This window comes from Miniopterus schreibersii, assembly GCF_964146895.1.
Source record: "Miniopterus schreibersii genome assembly, chromosome: 12".
NCBI classification, from domain to species: domain Eukaryota; kingdom Metazoa; phylum Chordata; class Mammalia; order Chiroptera; family Miniopteridae; genus Miniopterus; species Miniopterus schreibersii.
The window spans coordinates 36,799,159-36,815,163 of record NC_138112.1 but is presented as its reverse complement, the minus strand read 5'-3'; the positions used below and the strand labels follow the sequence as shown (position 1 = coordinate 36,815,163).

Here is a 16,005-nt window from a genome sequence, read left to right as displayed (position 1 = left end):
GCCCCCACCGCGTGACCATCTCCAACCAATGGGAAGGCGCACCCTGCGGAACAAGACGCGAGACACGTGATCGGAGAAGAGGGAGGGGCGTATCACGTGATTTCAGCCTCGCCTCAATCTCTGAGGTCGGGTGGTCCCCTGCGGGCGGTACAGTCCCTCGTTAGGTCGTGTGGCTTCGGCCAGTGAGCAAACTCATAGCAGATGCCATCGTGATGTGGTTTTCCTAAATGCCACACGAGGAGTGAGTGGGATGCACACACATAGGTTCCAGTTGCCCAGCCACAAGTCGGGAGACGCAGAGGTGTGACAACCAATGCAGTTCTCAGGGCAGGCCTGGGCTCTGTACGTAGTGGAAGAAGGAACCTTCCACCTTCACAAGTGGAGCGGAGTGGAGCTTAATCCCGGTAGTGGAGATAGAGACCCCCTTGGTCCCTTCTCTTCAATCCTGCCATTTTATGGCAGCAGTATTATCTTAACACACAAAGCTCACCATCATTGCGCTTTTTTAATTTTAATTTTAATTTTTTTAATACCCGAGGATATTATTTCCATTGCTTTTCAGAGAGAGTGGAAGGGAGAGTGAGGAAAAAAACAACACATCGATGTGAGAGAGATACATGAATTGGTTGCCTCCCACAGGTACCCTGACCTGGGCTAGGAATCAAGCCTGCAACCTAAGTATGTGCCCTGGACCAGAACTGAACCCGGGACCTTTCAGTCGACGGGCTGATGCTCTAACCCCTGGGCCAAACCAGCTAGGGCTGATTGTGCTTTTTTTAGAACCATCCCATGTTTTCCCTTGGACCCTGAACACAGGTCCAAGTCTGTCATTCAAGATCTTGAAGATTCTAATACCTGCTTCCCACTCCAGGCCCAGAGGGTGGTGGAGGGGTTGGGGAATGTCTCACCAGTCATAGCAGTTTTCTGATTAACCTGAACTTTGCACGTGTAACCTGTCACACTGTCTCCCCACCAGGCTGGCCTGTCGTCTTCAAGACAACAATATCCTCCTGATTGCCTTCTCTGACTTCATTCTTTCAGCATTTCCTGTGCTTAATCCCTATCATGTGTTGATTCATTCATTTTTTGAATCAAATATTTACTGAGTATCTGCAATGTGCCACACACTGTTCTGAATATGTACCAGTTCACAAAACAGCCAAGAGTCCTTGTATTCATGGAGCATCCATTTTAGTGATCGCATTATATTGTATTCTCTATTCCTACACCAGTTTCTTCTACCAAACATGGAGTTCCAGACACACACACACACAACAATAAACAACAACAACAACAAAAATCATGGAGTTCCTGGACGACAGGGACAGGATCTCACTCTTTTCTGTGACCCACTCCCTGGCACTTACTTAGAGAAAACTTGAATTTGGAATGAATGAGTAAATTACAACCTCCCTATCACCTTGGCTCGCACCAGATCCCATGTGCTGATCCAAGAGGTTGGAGTAGAGGCCATCAAGCCCTGTAGCTCTACTGCCCTCAAATCAAGACCCCGGGGTTCTCATAAGTTCTGTGAGTGCTCCTGAGGGTAGGAGGCAACTCCAGCTTGTCCCTGGGGTTAGTAACTTGAACTGCAAGTTTCAGGTGACAGCAGCAGCCTCACATCAATAATTGAGAACAAGTCCAGCCTGCCTCAGGGTTCTACCCCTACCCTCCAAGGACTGCCCCCTCCTGTCCTATGCTCCGATCTTCCCCAAGCAGGAGCCTCCAGCCCAGGTAAGCAGGGCCCCTGTGTGGGTTCCCAAGCACACCAGTTCAAATTTGCCATCACTCGCCTACCTATTCACACCCATTCATACATTCCCACTTTAATTTTTAGTTTCCACCACTATCAGTGGCCTCGCAGGGGTCAGATGATCCAGGGCATGGAAGAAGACAGGAAACATCCCTCATAGTGGTCTGGGGGGAAGAGGGCTGAGTGAGGAGAAAAGTGTGTGCTCTGTGTATGCACATGTGAAGGGAATTCTGACGAAGAAAAGGGGGGAATGCAAGGGAGGAGATATGGGACTGAAAGAGAAATATGGAATCAAGGATTCTTCTCACCCCTAGGGAAGCACAGAGGGAAGGTCCTGGGGTGGGAAGGACATCTCATCCTAACACCCTGTGGAGTGTTTTGATTGCCTTTTACTGAGGCAGAGCAATGACAGTGAAGGGGTTTCTGATTGTAAAGCTGTGCTCTTTTGCTACACAGTAACGGTTCAGGGGAGACAGAGCAGGCAGGGGCAGGGCAGGAGGATATCTCAGAAGGGAACTGGTGAAAGGGGTCTTGAAGAATGGTGACAACAGAGATGAGGAGAAATGGGTGGAGGGAGCAAGGTGAAGATGGAAGTGGGAAGAGGTATTTTGGTGTTGAGTTCTGAATTTAGCATGGAGTCCTTGAAAGTACATGGGCTTGGGATCAGACCAACTCAGATTGAAATCCTAGTTCCACTGTGTGATTCTGGACAAAAGACAGCCTTTCTGAGCCACAGTTTATAAAATATAGGGATAATAATTACTACTGGTAAGGGCTGCACTAATGACAGGCAAATGTCAGGTGTGGGTTTCCCTCACTGCCTCCTTTCACCCCAGGACCCAGGTAGGGACGGACCATGTCTCCTGCCATTGCGCTAGCCTTCCTGCCACTGGTGGTGACATTGCTGGTGCGGTACCGGCACCATTTCCGACTTCTGGTGCGCACAGTCTTGCTGCGGAGCCTCCGAGACTACCTGTCAGGGCTGCGGATTGAGGAACGGGCCTTCAGCTATGTGCTCACTCATGCCCTCCCTGGGGACCCTAGTCACATCCTTACTACCCTGGACCACTGGAGCAGCCACTGCGAATACCTGAGCCACATGGGGCCTGTCAAAGGTCAGTGTTCCCTAGCATTCTACTCCAGGAAGCACCCTCTCCACCCCCCACCCCCTCACCCTCCTAAATGGTGAAGGAAGAGCTGGGATCTACCACTGTCTTAATGGGTGAATTGGGCAGGTTCTCAATCCTCTATGGGTCTCTTTTCTCTCCTCCAGAAATGAGGGGGCTAGACAAAGTTATTAATTCATTCAGCAAACATTTATTGCCACCTCTTTTGTACCAGGCATGTGCTGGGTGCTGGGGGAGAAGAAAGTAGAGGCCACATGGATGAATCAGCCACAGATGCTGGCCTCAAGGGGGGCTTAACACACAGGGGAATAACCATCTCTGCACATAACCCATAACTTTGTAATGTCTTTCTCCCCCACTTTGGAGGCTCCCACATCCCATTCAAGGCAGCCGTCTACCTAGATTTGTCTGAGTCCCAGCTCCTAGCACAAGTGCTTTCAGTCTTAAGGAATTGGTCCAGTTCCAAGGTTAGAAATATATCCAACGAACAAATAAGGGGAAATTAAACTGGAAGTTCTAGCAAAGCTCTCTCAGGAGACTGGAAAATGGATTCTCAGAAAATTGGTGGTTGTTTCTGCCTGGACCTTCCTGGAGAAAGCAAGAGTTGAACTGAGCCTAGTAGGACTGTTTTCAAGTTGGCCAGGCAGGTGAGGATAAGGTTGGGGAAGGGCAAAGCCAGCCACATATACAAATGTGATAGGAACAAGCCAGAATGGCTGATCCTGGGCATAGCTGTTTGGGATGGCTGTGGTACAGGCTACAGGTAGGAAGAACTGAGAACTGAAATGGGAAAGGTAAGATAGGATCAGTTCCAAGAAGGTCCTGAATGTGAGGCTGAGATCCCAAGTTCAATTCCAAAGGCCTTAAGATCAAGGAACCAGGGAGTGACAGTGTCAGATTTGTTTTTCAGAGATTCCTAGTGGCTGGTGTGAAGACTAGATTGAAGGAAGCAAGTCGGGAGGAGCAGGGAGACCAGTGAGGGAGCTGAGACTAGCTCAAGAGAGAGAAGACTCCAGCTGGTTGGGAGCTGCAATGAGGCAGGTGGGCATTTGAGATCTCTTTCTATGGCCTGCAATCCATCTCCCATGTCTGCTGCAGTAGCTCTCTCTCCCCACAGGTCAGATCCTGACACGGCTGGTGGAAGAGAAGGCCCCTGCTTGTGTGCTGGAGTTGGGCACCTACTGCGGGTACTCCACACTGCTTATTGCCCGTGCCCTGCCCCCTGGGAGTCGCCTTCTCACTGTGGAGCGTGACCCACGCACGGCAGTAGTGGCTGAAAAACTCATCCGCTTGGCTGGCTTCGACGAGCACACGGTCAGCCCCCGCCACCCCAACCCTGGTCTTTTCCCTTGGCCTTGCTCTGGCCAGGCCTCCCCAATAGGAGAATCCCACCTAGGAGAAGGAAGCAGCTCCACCTAGGGAACCTGGAAGCTGTATGAACTCATGTTCTCCTGTTCAAGTCTTTTGCACATATGTGCTGCTGAATGACGAAGCAGTTAGGAGGAAAGTCTCTGGAGCCCAGCAAATCTGGGTCCAAACCTTAGTCTGCCTCTTATTAGCTATGAGACCTTGGGCAAAGCACTTATCCTCTGAATCTCAGCTTCTTCACTGGCTGAATAGAAATCACAATACCGATCCTGACTTCTTGTGTTCTGAGGCCAGAGGAAATGCGAGAACACTGGTGGGGATCTAGTCCAGGGCCTGCCATAAAGTAGGCCAGATCCTGGTGGGGTCTGGTGTGGGACAACCCTGGTTTGTCCCACCCTCACGTTCAGCTCCTCCCGACCCCACAGGTGGAGCTCATCGTGGGTAGCTCGGAGGAGGTGATCCCGCGCCTACGAACCCAGTACCAGCTGAGTCGGGCAGATCTGGTGCTCCTGGCACACCGGCCCCGATGTTACCTGCGGGACCTGCAGCTTCTGGAGGCTCATGCCCTGCTGCCGGCTGGTGCCACTGTGTTGGCTGACCACGTGCTCTTCCCTGGTGCACCTCGCTTCCTGCAGTACGCCAAGAGCTGTGGCCGCTACCGCTGCCGCATCCACCATACTGGCCTCCCAGACTTCCCTGCCATCAAGGACGGCATAGCCCAGCTCACCTATGCAGGGCCTGGCTGAGGTCCAGGCTCAGGGGTACTTACTGCTGCCCCACCTCACCCCCACGCAAGCAAGGACCTCAGAACATCCCTTCCCCTCTCTGCTTGTGCCTGACACATGCTGGGCTCGGTTGGGGAGGCTCTCCTTCTACCTCTGCCCCACTTACCTGAGGCATCAAGTTCTGTCAGGCTGCTTGGTCCCACTGGTCCCCCTCTTTCCAGAAAAAGCCATGAACTGACAGGCAAAAGGTATGAACTCCCACCCCAGCTCTGTCACTGATTTGCTGGGTGACTCCAGTGGGGTCCCTGCCCTGCTCTGAGACTTAATCCACTCTCTTAACACCAAGGAAACTGGTTGGGAGAAGCTCTAGGGGCTTCCCAGTCCTGGACCTCAGAAAGCCTGCCCTCCCCAGCCCATGCCATTGTGGATAGGATTAAAAGAAACAGTAAACTGAGTTAGAAGCACTGCAGTAATGGCTGGTGCAAGCTGGGCCAGAGGAGATGGCAATGGACCCTGGACCCTGGCCTTCCCTAGCCCTGGCCCACATGCCAGGTAGGTTTGCCTGAAGTCCCTTGAATGCCCTCTCCCCAAAGCTCAAGAGAAGATGCTGGATTCCTCTGGGCCCCACCAACAAATAGGGAATAGACCCGGGGGGGGAAAAAATCAGTCCTGTGTCTTTATTAAAGAGAGTTAGAAAGAGACTACACCTGGCAACCAAGGGGTGAGGTACTGGCCAGAAAGGTGGTGCGGGCTCAGGTCCTGGGGATTCAAGGGCAGACTGATGGCCTGGGAGAGGCCAACAAGACCAGGTCCTGGCAGCAGCGGAGGAGGTGCCTGAGGGTGAGCTTTCAGGCACTAGGGTGATCAGCTGGTTCTGCAGGGGTCACAGGGTAGGTTGGGTTGGCCTGGAATCTCTCAGAGGCCACGCTGCCTTGTCTACCTAGATCATCCACTGGTCCTGATCCTGTTCGTTGCCTTCCATGTCCACCTGGAGAGGAGGCTGGGTGTGGGTGGGGAGGGGCCTCAGCCACCCAGCCAGCCCCAGTGCCAGATCCTGCTCCTGGCTGGATCCAGGGTCTCTGTACCCCTTGGCCACGAATTAGGTCAGCAGCAGGGGCAAGGAGTAGAGGCCCTTCCCAACCCCTGCCTACCTCATTGACCTCTCCATCATCAGGTGACTCATTGTAGTCGTTCATCTCGTCCATGTCCTGCATGTCCTCATCATCCTCTGAGTCTTCTTCACTATCCTCGTCGTCATCTTCATCCTCCTCTTCATCATCATCATAGTGCTGGTGAGGCAGGGGAGAGCCTGTAAACTCTACAGGCCTTCTTGGACCAGTTCAAGGGCTGACCCACTTGGAGCCACTCTCTGGAGCCAACAAATGATCCCTATTCCCCAACCCTGCCCTGCTTGAGTCTAAGAGGCTGGTGCGTTTTCTGCAGGACCTTAGTTCTGGGCCCAGTGCCCACCCCCTCTAGTTCCTGTTTCCAGCCTCCATCCAGAGCTGAGGAGTACAACTGCTCTGGAGTCAGAGGCAGGACCTTCAGAGTTAGAAGAGAGCCTTATTCCACCTGGGCCCCACTCACCTCTGAAGCCGGCTTGCCAATAGGTACCAGGTTGTTGTCTTTCTCTGCAATGCTCTGGAGCTATGGCCAAAGAGGAAGAAAAGCAGGGCCAGGGCCCAAGCAGGGAAGGTCAGGGGCATGGGTCTGGACCACCCTGCCTGCAAGAAGACCACCCAAGTGTGAAGGAGAAACTTCCTTCCAGTTCTCAGGAAGGTTCAATCCCTTTCCTTTCATCTGCAACTTAGTTATGAACTTGATCCAATTACATAAACTCTTTAGGCCTTGATTTCCTCATAAGATTATGCTGAGGGTGAAGTAAGAGACTATTGGCCTAGAACATGGCATCTGCTAGGTCTCCTCAATAAACAGTCAAAATTATTATTTCCTATGCTTTATGGAAAAGAGCCTGGGCTCCAATCTGGCTCAGAGGTCCCACGGTCCCCCAGAAAATTAGGGTAACACAAAGATGAGAATCCAGTTCCTAGCCTGATTATTCTCAGCTCAAAGCAAAAAGCTGTTCCAGGGCAGGTCTCCAGAGTAAGGCTGGGTCATGGCCAATGAAGGGGAGATCCCTGAATAAGGCTCCACCACTGTGCTGGGTCCTCACTCACCCAGGCCTGATGCTGCTGTTCTTGCTGTTGCAGCTCTGTCTCTTCCACACAAGGTCGATCCAGATTAAACCACAGAGTTTCAGTCACACGGGGGAAGAGGGAGGGAAACAAGGTAGACATGGCTCCTAGACTGAGAGAAAAGGTCAGGTGAATCCAGCTCTCAGATGTGTTTGGTTTTGGTTTTTACTTGGGTTACAGTTTGATTTGGTGGTGGGTTGGAGTGGAAGGGAGCAGAGAAGCAGCTCTTCCCTGTGGGAGTCAGACAGTCATGGGTTTGAGTCCAGGCTCCACCACTTACTAGCTGTTTGTCCTTGGCCAAGTCATTTAACCTCTCTGAGCCTCAGTTTCCTCATCTGTAAAATGGAGATAATAATGATACCACCCTCACAATTATTCTGATCATTAAGGTAATTTACTTTATGGATAAGTAAAGCTATTTGTAAGCTGTTCAAAGAGGGATGAGAATGGAAGCCAAATGCAGAGACAGGAATACAAAATGCAGACTAGCATTACAAAATTAGAGGTAGCAGGACTCTACTGAAACTGCCTCTATCTCCTCCTAAGACCTATGTTTTGCCCCTCTATGATTATCCACACATATCCACCCAGTGTCAGAAATTTAGGACACTAATCACCTCTCTCATAAACCACAGCCAAATTAGTGGAGAGGGGTAGACGGGAGAACATCCAAGTATGGTTCAGTAAAGCATTCTAAAGGCATGGGTAAATGTATAAATAAGTAGATGGAAGGTTGACTGGATGAATTAACGTGTTGTGAAAAAATAAATTCAGCTTAACGAGCTGACCAGGAAGGTCCTAAAGAATATGAATTAAAACCTTTCGGCTCACAGGAAAACTGAGGCTCAGCGACAGGCAACGACTGGACTCTAGGTCACACAGTGAACTGAGGCACATAACTCCCGCCGGGAAGAAGTCCAGGCCGGGTACTAACGATGAGCAGGAGAAAAAGATCTAGGTCTAGTTCGGTTTTTGTCTTCACTTATTTGACCGATCCAGGGCCAGCCCTGCCGTTCCGTGAACCTGAGCTTCCCAGACCACGTACAGGTACAACAGCACCAACCATCATGTCCCAGAATTACTGACAGGCACAGAGACCCAGGCTGGGAAAACGCAAACCGTCGCCGCCAAGCCACCGCCCATTCTTTGCTTACGATAACAACCGTGAAGGTGACCAACGGGAATAAGGCAGGGGCGGGATTCAGAGAGGCATTTACCCTCATAGGGTTGCTAATAGCGAAAGGAGCGGGGCTTGAATAGGGCCAATTAACTGGAAGAAATGCTGGGTGACAAGAAGTAACACCAATGAGTGACGGGCCTTGTGTAACGGGGTGGGGCTTAGTCTCGCGGAAGCGGCCAATGAGCTGGCGCTCTTTAATATTAAAAGGAGTCGGAACACGGAGCTTCGGAGGAGCGGGTCCGGGGACCGGGGTTTCTCTAGGGGAGGGAGGAAGGCGCAAAGAGACAGTAGACGCAGCTTTACTTCTGTACTTACCGCGCCGGGAGGCGGCAGCCGGCAGCGACCCGGAAGCACTTCACTCCGCCTCAGCGGAAGGACCCTCCAGAACCTGGGACGCACCAAACGCATGCGTCATTGGTCTCTTTTTGTTTGCCGCTCCCGTCCCGGATGTGACGTTACACACCTTAGCCGGGTAGTTGGAAGTGGCAATTTGTCCCGCCTGTTCTTTTGGCCCCGCCTGGAAACTCAGCTAATTGGCGCCTCCGCTCTGCTCCGCCCCTCTAGCCTGGTGGGTGGCTCCGTTTAACCCCACCCTCTGCCTGCAGACTATTTGCTGGTCAACCCCTGCTGCAAAATAGCTGGGCGCTACCTAGGTTAGTAGTGGGCCTGTTTGTTCTGCTGCATACCAAGAAAATTAACCTGCTTTTAACCAGAATCGCTGGGTGGTTTTACACCGTTTCTTTGTCTCCCAGTTTTCCGTGTTGCGCATACGTTCATTATGTATGCCTTCAGCGGAAATACAGGATCCCCTCCCAAATGTATACATACTTTAACAGCTGATAACTCCTTTTCAGGTTTAACTTACTTGAAATAATGAGTGAAGCCAGACTGCTTTCATCAAAGAAAATTCATCCACTGGACTTTTTTATGGGGATACATAAAAGATGAAGCTTATGGTACAAAACTGGCAAGAGCTGACGAGTTGAGGGCACACAAATACCGAAGGAAATGATTCTTGATGTTTGTGATTCCATTGCTTTACATTATCAATCAGCAGTGCCTGGACCAGACCAGTCATCAGTTTGAAAACAGGTGTTGACCAAAAAAATTATTCATTTCTGTCTTTCAGATTTTGAAAATGAACTGTATGGTAATAAACACTGACTTTATAATCATTCAAAGTGTATATACATTTTTTGGGAAACCCTGTATTTGAGTCCCTGCTATAATCCATGTTCTTCAAGAAGCTAAGGATAAATCTAGGAACATGATCTCTCTCCCAAACCCCTCACAGTCCAATGGGGAAGCAAGACTGCACACTGGCAGTGGTCTCACTTGTCTCTCCAGATTGCCTGTCCAGTTGTGTATTCGAGATTATGAAAGGGTTTAAAGTGACTATCAGCCTCAGGCACAGAGGAATTCCTCTGCTGCTGAGGAATTCAGCTGCCCTTTCCAGACCAGGGCCAAATTCATCCTTGTCATGTCTTGTCAGCCTTGTCATCTCTTCCGCTCTTTTGCTGATGTCTCTGTTCTTGTAACCTGTAACCCACCCTCCCTTTCAGAGATCGTCATGTCTTCCAGCAAGAGGTCTTTTGAACCCAACCCCCATTAAGTTCTATCACCCATCAGCCTCTTCCAAGGCCAGTAATCCAAAACTACAAAACTACACTCCTGCCCCAACAAGATGTGTGACACTTAACAGGTCTTTTTTTTCCCTGGACTGTTTCCTCCATAACTGGCATCATAATCTGTGCTCAGCCTTCCTCCTGGCCTGGACTGATGTGAGGTGTGATGAGGTAACATCTTTAAGAGGTCATGTACTGTGCATATCAACATGATTATATTTTAAGCAGCTCTGCTTGTTATAAAGTTTTTCATTAAGGAGTAAAATTTGCTTCTTGGAAATGTCCATTCTTTTCATTCATTCATTCAACAAATACCTACTGAGTGCCTCACAGTGTGTCTGTCAATATTCTAAGTAGCGGGTATACAATAGTGAACAAAACCAACAAAAAACTCTCTCTCACGCTAGCCCGGTGTCTCAATTGGTTGGAGTGTCATCAGTACACCAAAAGGTTGCAGGTTTGATTTCTGGTCAGGGCATATACCTAGGTTGTGGGTTTGATCCCTGGTCAGGGTGTGTGTGGGAGGCAACTGATCGATGTTTTTCTCACATTGATGTTTCTCTCTCTGTCTCTCTCCTCCCTCTCTCTCCCTAAAATCAAATTAAAAACAAACAAAAAGCCCTAACCTGTTTGGCTTTGTGTTAGAGCATTGGCCTTTGGACTGAAGGGTCCCGGATTCTATTCCAGCCAAGAGCCCGTACCTCGGTTGCAGGCAGCCAATTGATGTGTCTCTCTCATATGGACGTTCCTCCCTCTCTCTCTCACCCCCCTTCCACTCTCTCTGAATAGCAATGGAAAAAATATCCTCTGGTGAGGCTTAAAAACAAACAAACAGCCCGGCCAGTGTTGCTCAGTGGTTCAATATCGACCTATGATCCAGGAGATCACGGTTCAATTCCGGGTCAGGGCACATGCCCCCAGGCTGCAGGCTTGATCCCCAGTGGGGGCGTGCAGGAGGCAGCCAATCAATGATTCTCTCTTAATTGATGTTTCTATCTCTCTCTCCCTCTCCCTTCCTCTCTCTGAAATCAATAAAGATATATTTTAAAAAACAAAACAAAAACATATCCTTGGGTGATAATTTTAAAAGTTAAAAAAAAAAATTTTCCTCATGGAGTTCCCCATTCTAATGAGATAGATAAACAATAAAGATAAATAAAATATATAGTTTAAGATTGCAGTAAATACCAAGGAGACAAAATAAATCAGAGAAGTGGGAGTAAAACATTGGTCAGGGGAGGTTTTATTTATTTATTTATTTATTTATTTATTTTTGTGGGGGGAGAGGTTTTATTTTAGATAGGAGAGCCAAGGAAGACCTTCCTGGGAAGGGGAGTTTTGAAGAAAGTTCTGAAAAAAAGGAGAGAGAGAGAGAGACAACACTATTCTGATGTTTAGGGAAGAGCATTTTGGGGACAGCAAGTGCAAAGGGCCTAGAAATGGCTGGAGCATAGTGTACCCTGGGGAGAGTAAGAGAAGACAGGGAACAACACGAGTTTGAACTGGGCGGGTCCACTTATCCACAGATTTTGAAAAACAAAAAACACAGTCGTCTCTGTTAGATGGGCCAGGTACAGAAACCCAGGTACAGAAACCTGGGTACAGAGACTCATCAGGGCAGGAAGCCCCGGATGCCTAGCAAGAGGCGAAACTGGGAAAAGAAGAACCTTGTCCCCAGGGTAACCTGGCCTCCCCAGCATATCGCTGGTCATGTGGTTTAGACCCCATAAGCGTTTCTCCCTAAAGATAACATCTAGGCCGCAGTTGTATTTCAGTTCCAGGCCCAGAAAAGCAGCGAAGAAAACAGACAAGTGGTGCCCTGGCTGCCTCAGGACCAGCCAAATTGACTAATGACCCCTGCCCTGACACCAATCAATCAATGGAGACCATGACCCTGAAAGAGCACACCTGGAAAGCTGATGAATATTCTATTAAGACCCTCCCCTGAGACCTTCCCTCAGATTGCCACCTGAAAGAGATAAATAAGCTCAGGACAAAGGACCCAGTGCACGCTCTCCAGAAGGGGAGCACGCCAGCACCGTCTCCATCCCTCTGAGGGGACCCCAAGAGACTTGCAACCAGGGAGCAATGGGCAGCAGCAGCTCGTCCCGGGCTTACCCCCTGAACTTGTCTCCGAGGACCCCTTCTCTCTCTGAGTTCTCAGTGAGCCAAAGCAGCCCAGCCTCCGCTTTCCTGTTGCCTCTTCTGTGCTCTTCCTTGTTTCACTGTCCCAAGTATATTTCTGCTACCATCATGGACCCCATATCCTTTGGCTCAGTGCTGTGTAGCCCTTCCCTTTGGATACCCCCACCCCCTTTTAATAAATTTAATTTTTCTTTTTTTAAAAAAAGAGAGAAGACAGAGAGGTAGCAGGAGCCAGCTAGCCTTGCAGGTCATAAGAACTTTGGCATTTACTCCATGTTGAGGGTCCTGTGAAGGGTTTTGAGTAGAAGATCCACACAATTTGATTTATATTTTAACAGAGTTACTCTGGCTGTTCTATGAAGAATAAATTTAGGAGGGGCAGTGGAATAAGCAGGGAGACCAATTGGGAGCCTATTATAATAATCCAGAGGTGGGGGATGAGAAGTGATTGATTTTGAATATACAGCTGACTCCGAACAATACAGGGCTTAGGGGCACCTACCCCTGCACAGTTGAAAGTCTGCATATAACTTTGACTCTTCCAAAACTTAAATTGTCCCTCAGTATCTTCAAGAGATTTGTTCCAGAACCGCCCCCATCTCCACACAAACATACATACACACAGATACTAAAATCCCCACAGATGCTCAATTTCCCTATACAGATCAATGCATATAGTTGGCTCTCCAAATCGGCGGGCTCCCAAATGTGAATCAAAAACAGTACTGGTATTGCCTGGCTGGTGTGTCTCAATGGTTGGCATCGACCCATGAACCAGGAGGTAACGGTTCAGGGCACATGCTGGGGGTGCAGGCTCGATCCTTAGTAGGGGGCATGCAGGAGGCAGCCAATCAATGATTCTCTCTCATCATTTATGCTTCTGTCTCTCCCCCTCCCTTCCTCTCTCTGAAATCAATAAAAACATGTAAAAATTTTTTTTTAAAAGCAGTACCAGTATTGACTGGAAAAATCCACGTATAAGTGGAACATTCCGTTCAAACCCGTGTTGTTTTCTTTTTAATCCTCACCTGGGGATATTTTCCATTGTTTTTCAGAAAGAGTGGAAAGGGGGGAGGTGGGAGAGAGAGAGACAGAGAGAGAAACATTGATGTGAGAGAGACACATTGATTGGTTGCCTCCTGCATGTGCCCTGACGGGTGCCAGGGATCAAGCCTGCAACCGAGCTAATGAGGTCCATGCCCTTGGCTGGAATCAAACCCAAGACCCTTTAGTCTGCAGATCATTGAGCCAAACCAGCCAGGGTGAACCTATGTCCTTTAAGAGTCAACTATATTTAGAAGGTAACAATGTTTGCCGACAGATTGGATGTAGAGTATCAGAGGAAGAATGCAGCCAAGATTTTTGGTCTGAATGACTGGAAGACTGGTGGTGTCATTTCTTGAGATGGAAAAGAAAAGAGAGATGCTAGTTTTGAGGGGAACTATCTGGAGGTAATTTTGGGGTGTGTTGAGCTGGAGATGTTCATTAGAATAGAGATGCTGAGGGAGCAAGGGGGCACATGGGGCTGAAGGAGAGAGACGTAGGCTGGAGATAATTTAGAAGTCATCAGCACATACAGAGAGTTTAAAGCCATGAGTCTCAATGAGATCACCAAAGGAGTGTGTAGACGGAACACAGTTTCCTTCAAAATGCAGAATATGAGGAAAACAGAAACAGCAAACCAAACAGAGAAAGAAAGCCAAAAAGATTAGAAAGCCTGGAGAGTTGGATGGTACCCTGGAAGCCAAGTGAAGAAGGAAAGAAATAGTGATTCACTACAGCATGGTTCTGTACAAAATTGTATTTCTATGTATTTCCCCAGCAGACCATGAGCTCCTTGAGGGCACAGACTGAATGTTTTATATGTCCCCAGGGCCCACCCTGACCTCTCCCTTCTTCTGGACCCCTTATCTGCTTCCCCTTGTGACTTATGTCCCCATTAGTCTCTCCTCCTGCTTCCTTTCCTTGTAGGATCTCTAACTCCAATACCCTTTGCTTCCCATCCTTCCTGATAGCTCTCATTCGATGGGAAATTCCCTAGTAACCTAGAGTTTCTTACCAAGGACCTCAGACAGGTTCAACAAGTCATGGTGGCTGGAGAGGAATAAGTGGAAATTTTGAACAGTTGCCCGTGTTTGGCTTTGGCAACTTAGTCAATGATGGTGGTATTTGTTTTAAATTCATTATCCATCATTTATCCTTGCCAAATGTTTGACTTTCTTTCATATCAAGGATAATAAAAGTAAGACTCTAAGAGGTTAAATAATTTTCCTCATATTCCTTTCTTTGTTTCACTGTTTGGTCAACATTTACTCAGTGCGAACAGAGTGCCAGACACTTTGAATAAGCCCTTTGACAGAGAGATTAAGCAGAAATAATCCCTGTCCTAAAGAAAAATGCAGTGTAGTGAGGACAAAGACAATTATAGAAGAGGGTAGTAAATATCAAAATCAATGTATATAGAGAGTGTTATGAGAGCACAGAGGAGGGAGAGATGAATGGGTTCTGGATAAGTTGAGTTTATACTTTTGTTCTAGGAAAGGAAACATTTGAGTGGGCTTTGAGGGATGAGTAGGAGTTCATCTGGTAGCTAAATGGGAGAAGGGGATGTGCAGAGACACATGCAAGGGCATAAAGTTGAAAGCAGATGATGTGTTTGGAGAACAGTAAGAATCTTTTTGGGCAGAACTAGGTGTCTGGGGATGGAGAGAAAAAGAATGTTAGGAGGATTCAGATGGGGAAGGGCTTTGGTAGCCTTTAGATAGAGGGAGCCAGGATTTGGGGGTCTTACCTTGGCCCTATTGCTGACTTGCTGGGGACCACAGGCAGGTCCTGTCCCATCTCCCAGCTGCTGTTTTCTCTGACATAATATCCCAATCATGTTTCCAGCTCCGATGAGAATCCCTGGAAGATATGCCCTAGACCTTCCCCTTTCTGTCCTGAGGTGTTATCTTCTCATTCATTATGTTTTACACAAGCCACGGCCTGGGCTGAAAGCAGGAGGCACCATGATGATTTCCCAACAGTCAGAGGCCATATGCTAGAGAGGGAAATCCATGGCTCTGTGCAGAAATTTCTCAAGGATTCAGGAAGGGCCACAACTGACTGATGTGAATTCAGTGCTAGTGAGAGCTGCTTCCACAATCCTTGAGGTGTGTGGCAGGCTCCGGCAGGGAACAGAGAGGACCATCATTGTCTTTCAGGCATACCACAGGATATTTGATCTCCAAAGGGCTTTCACATACATAGTTTCCTCTTACTCTCACCCGAGTCCTGGGAATCCTGCCCCCAGTTAGCATAGGAGGAAGTGAAGTGGCTTGCCCAAGCTGAAGCTACAACTAAAAAATATCAATCTTCTACTCACTCTTCAAAGTTTTCTTATGGGCTGATCTGTGCTTGGTGACGGGGACACACAGAAGAATCAGATCTGGCTCGGCCGGGCTTGGCTCAGTGGTTGAGCATCAATCTAGGATCCAGGCGATCGCGGTTCGATTCCCAGTCAGGGCACATGCCCGCATAGTGGGCTCGATCCCCAGTCGGGGGCGTGCAGGAGGCAGCCGATCAATGACTCTCTCATCATTGATGTTTCTCTCTCTCTCTCCCTCTCCCTTCCTCTCTGAAATCAATAAAGATATATTTAAAAAAAAAAAAGAATCAGAGCTGAGCCCTCATCCTCTGGAAGCCCCCAGTCTAGCTTGGAAGGCAAAGCAAATGATTAGGCTCTGAAGGCAGGTCTCTGGCTCATCTCTATTTCCTCACCTAGTACAGGACCTGGCGTAGAGCAGTAACTCAAGAAATGTCTGTACAATACGACTTTTTTCCTTCAGTCTAACGGAATTGAACTGTTCGTTCATGTGACTATGTGCTACAAATGCAACAGTGGAAAC

The 16,005-nt window shown here is 48.6% G+C and overlaps 2 protein-coding genes across 19 annotated transcripts; one reads left to right on the top strand and one right to left on the bottom strand.

Moving 5' to 3' along the window:
• Positions 1-1,681: 1,681 nt before the first annotated feature.
• TOMT (transmembrane O-methyltransferase) lies at positions 1,682-5,071 on the top strand. Its single transcript, XM_081152859.1, has 4 exons — positions 1,682-1,734; positions 2,590-2,868; positions 3,998-4,194; positions 4,674-5,071. The coding sequence occupies exons 2-4, from the start codon at positions 2,610-2,612 to the stop codon at positions 4,992-4,994; spliced, it is 777 nt and encodes a 258-aa protein (XP_081008985.1). The 5' UTR covers positions 1,682-1,734; positions 2,590-2,609; the 3' UTR covers positions 4,995-5,071.
• A 558-nt stretch (positions 5,072-5,629) lies between these two features.
• Positions 5,630-9,220, bottom strand: ANAPC15 (anaphase promoting complex subunit 15). 18 transcript variants are annotated; one of them, XM_081152870.1, is made up of 6 exons: positions 8,214-8,320; positions 7,449-7,503; positions 7,151-7,280; positions 6,561-6,620; positions 6,125-6,262; positions 5,630-5,961 (listed from the first exon to the last, which is right to left on the bottom strand). In XM_081152870.1, the coding sequence occupies exons 2-6, from the start codon at positions 7,472-7,474 to the stop codon at positions 5,914-5,916; spliced, it is 402 nt and encodes a 133-aa protein (XP_081008996.1). In that variant the 5' UTR covers positions 7,475-7,503; positions 8,214-8,320; the 3' UTR covers positions 5,630-5,913. The 18 variants fall into 18 exon arrangements, with proteins under 18 accessions (XP_081008996.1, XP_081008997.1, XP_081008986.1 ...); XM_081152871.1 differs by having other exon boundaries at positions 8,232-8,320; XM_081152860.1 differs by having other exon boundaries at positions 8,000-8,294.
• Between the last annotated feature and the right edge of the window lie 6,785 nt (positions 9,221-16,005).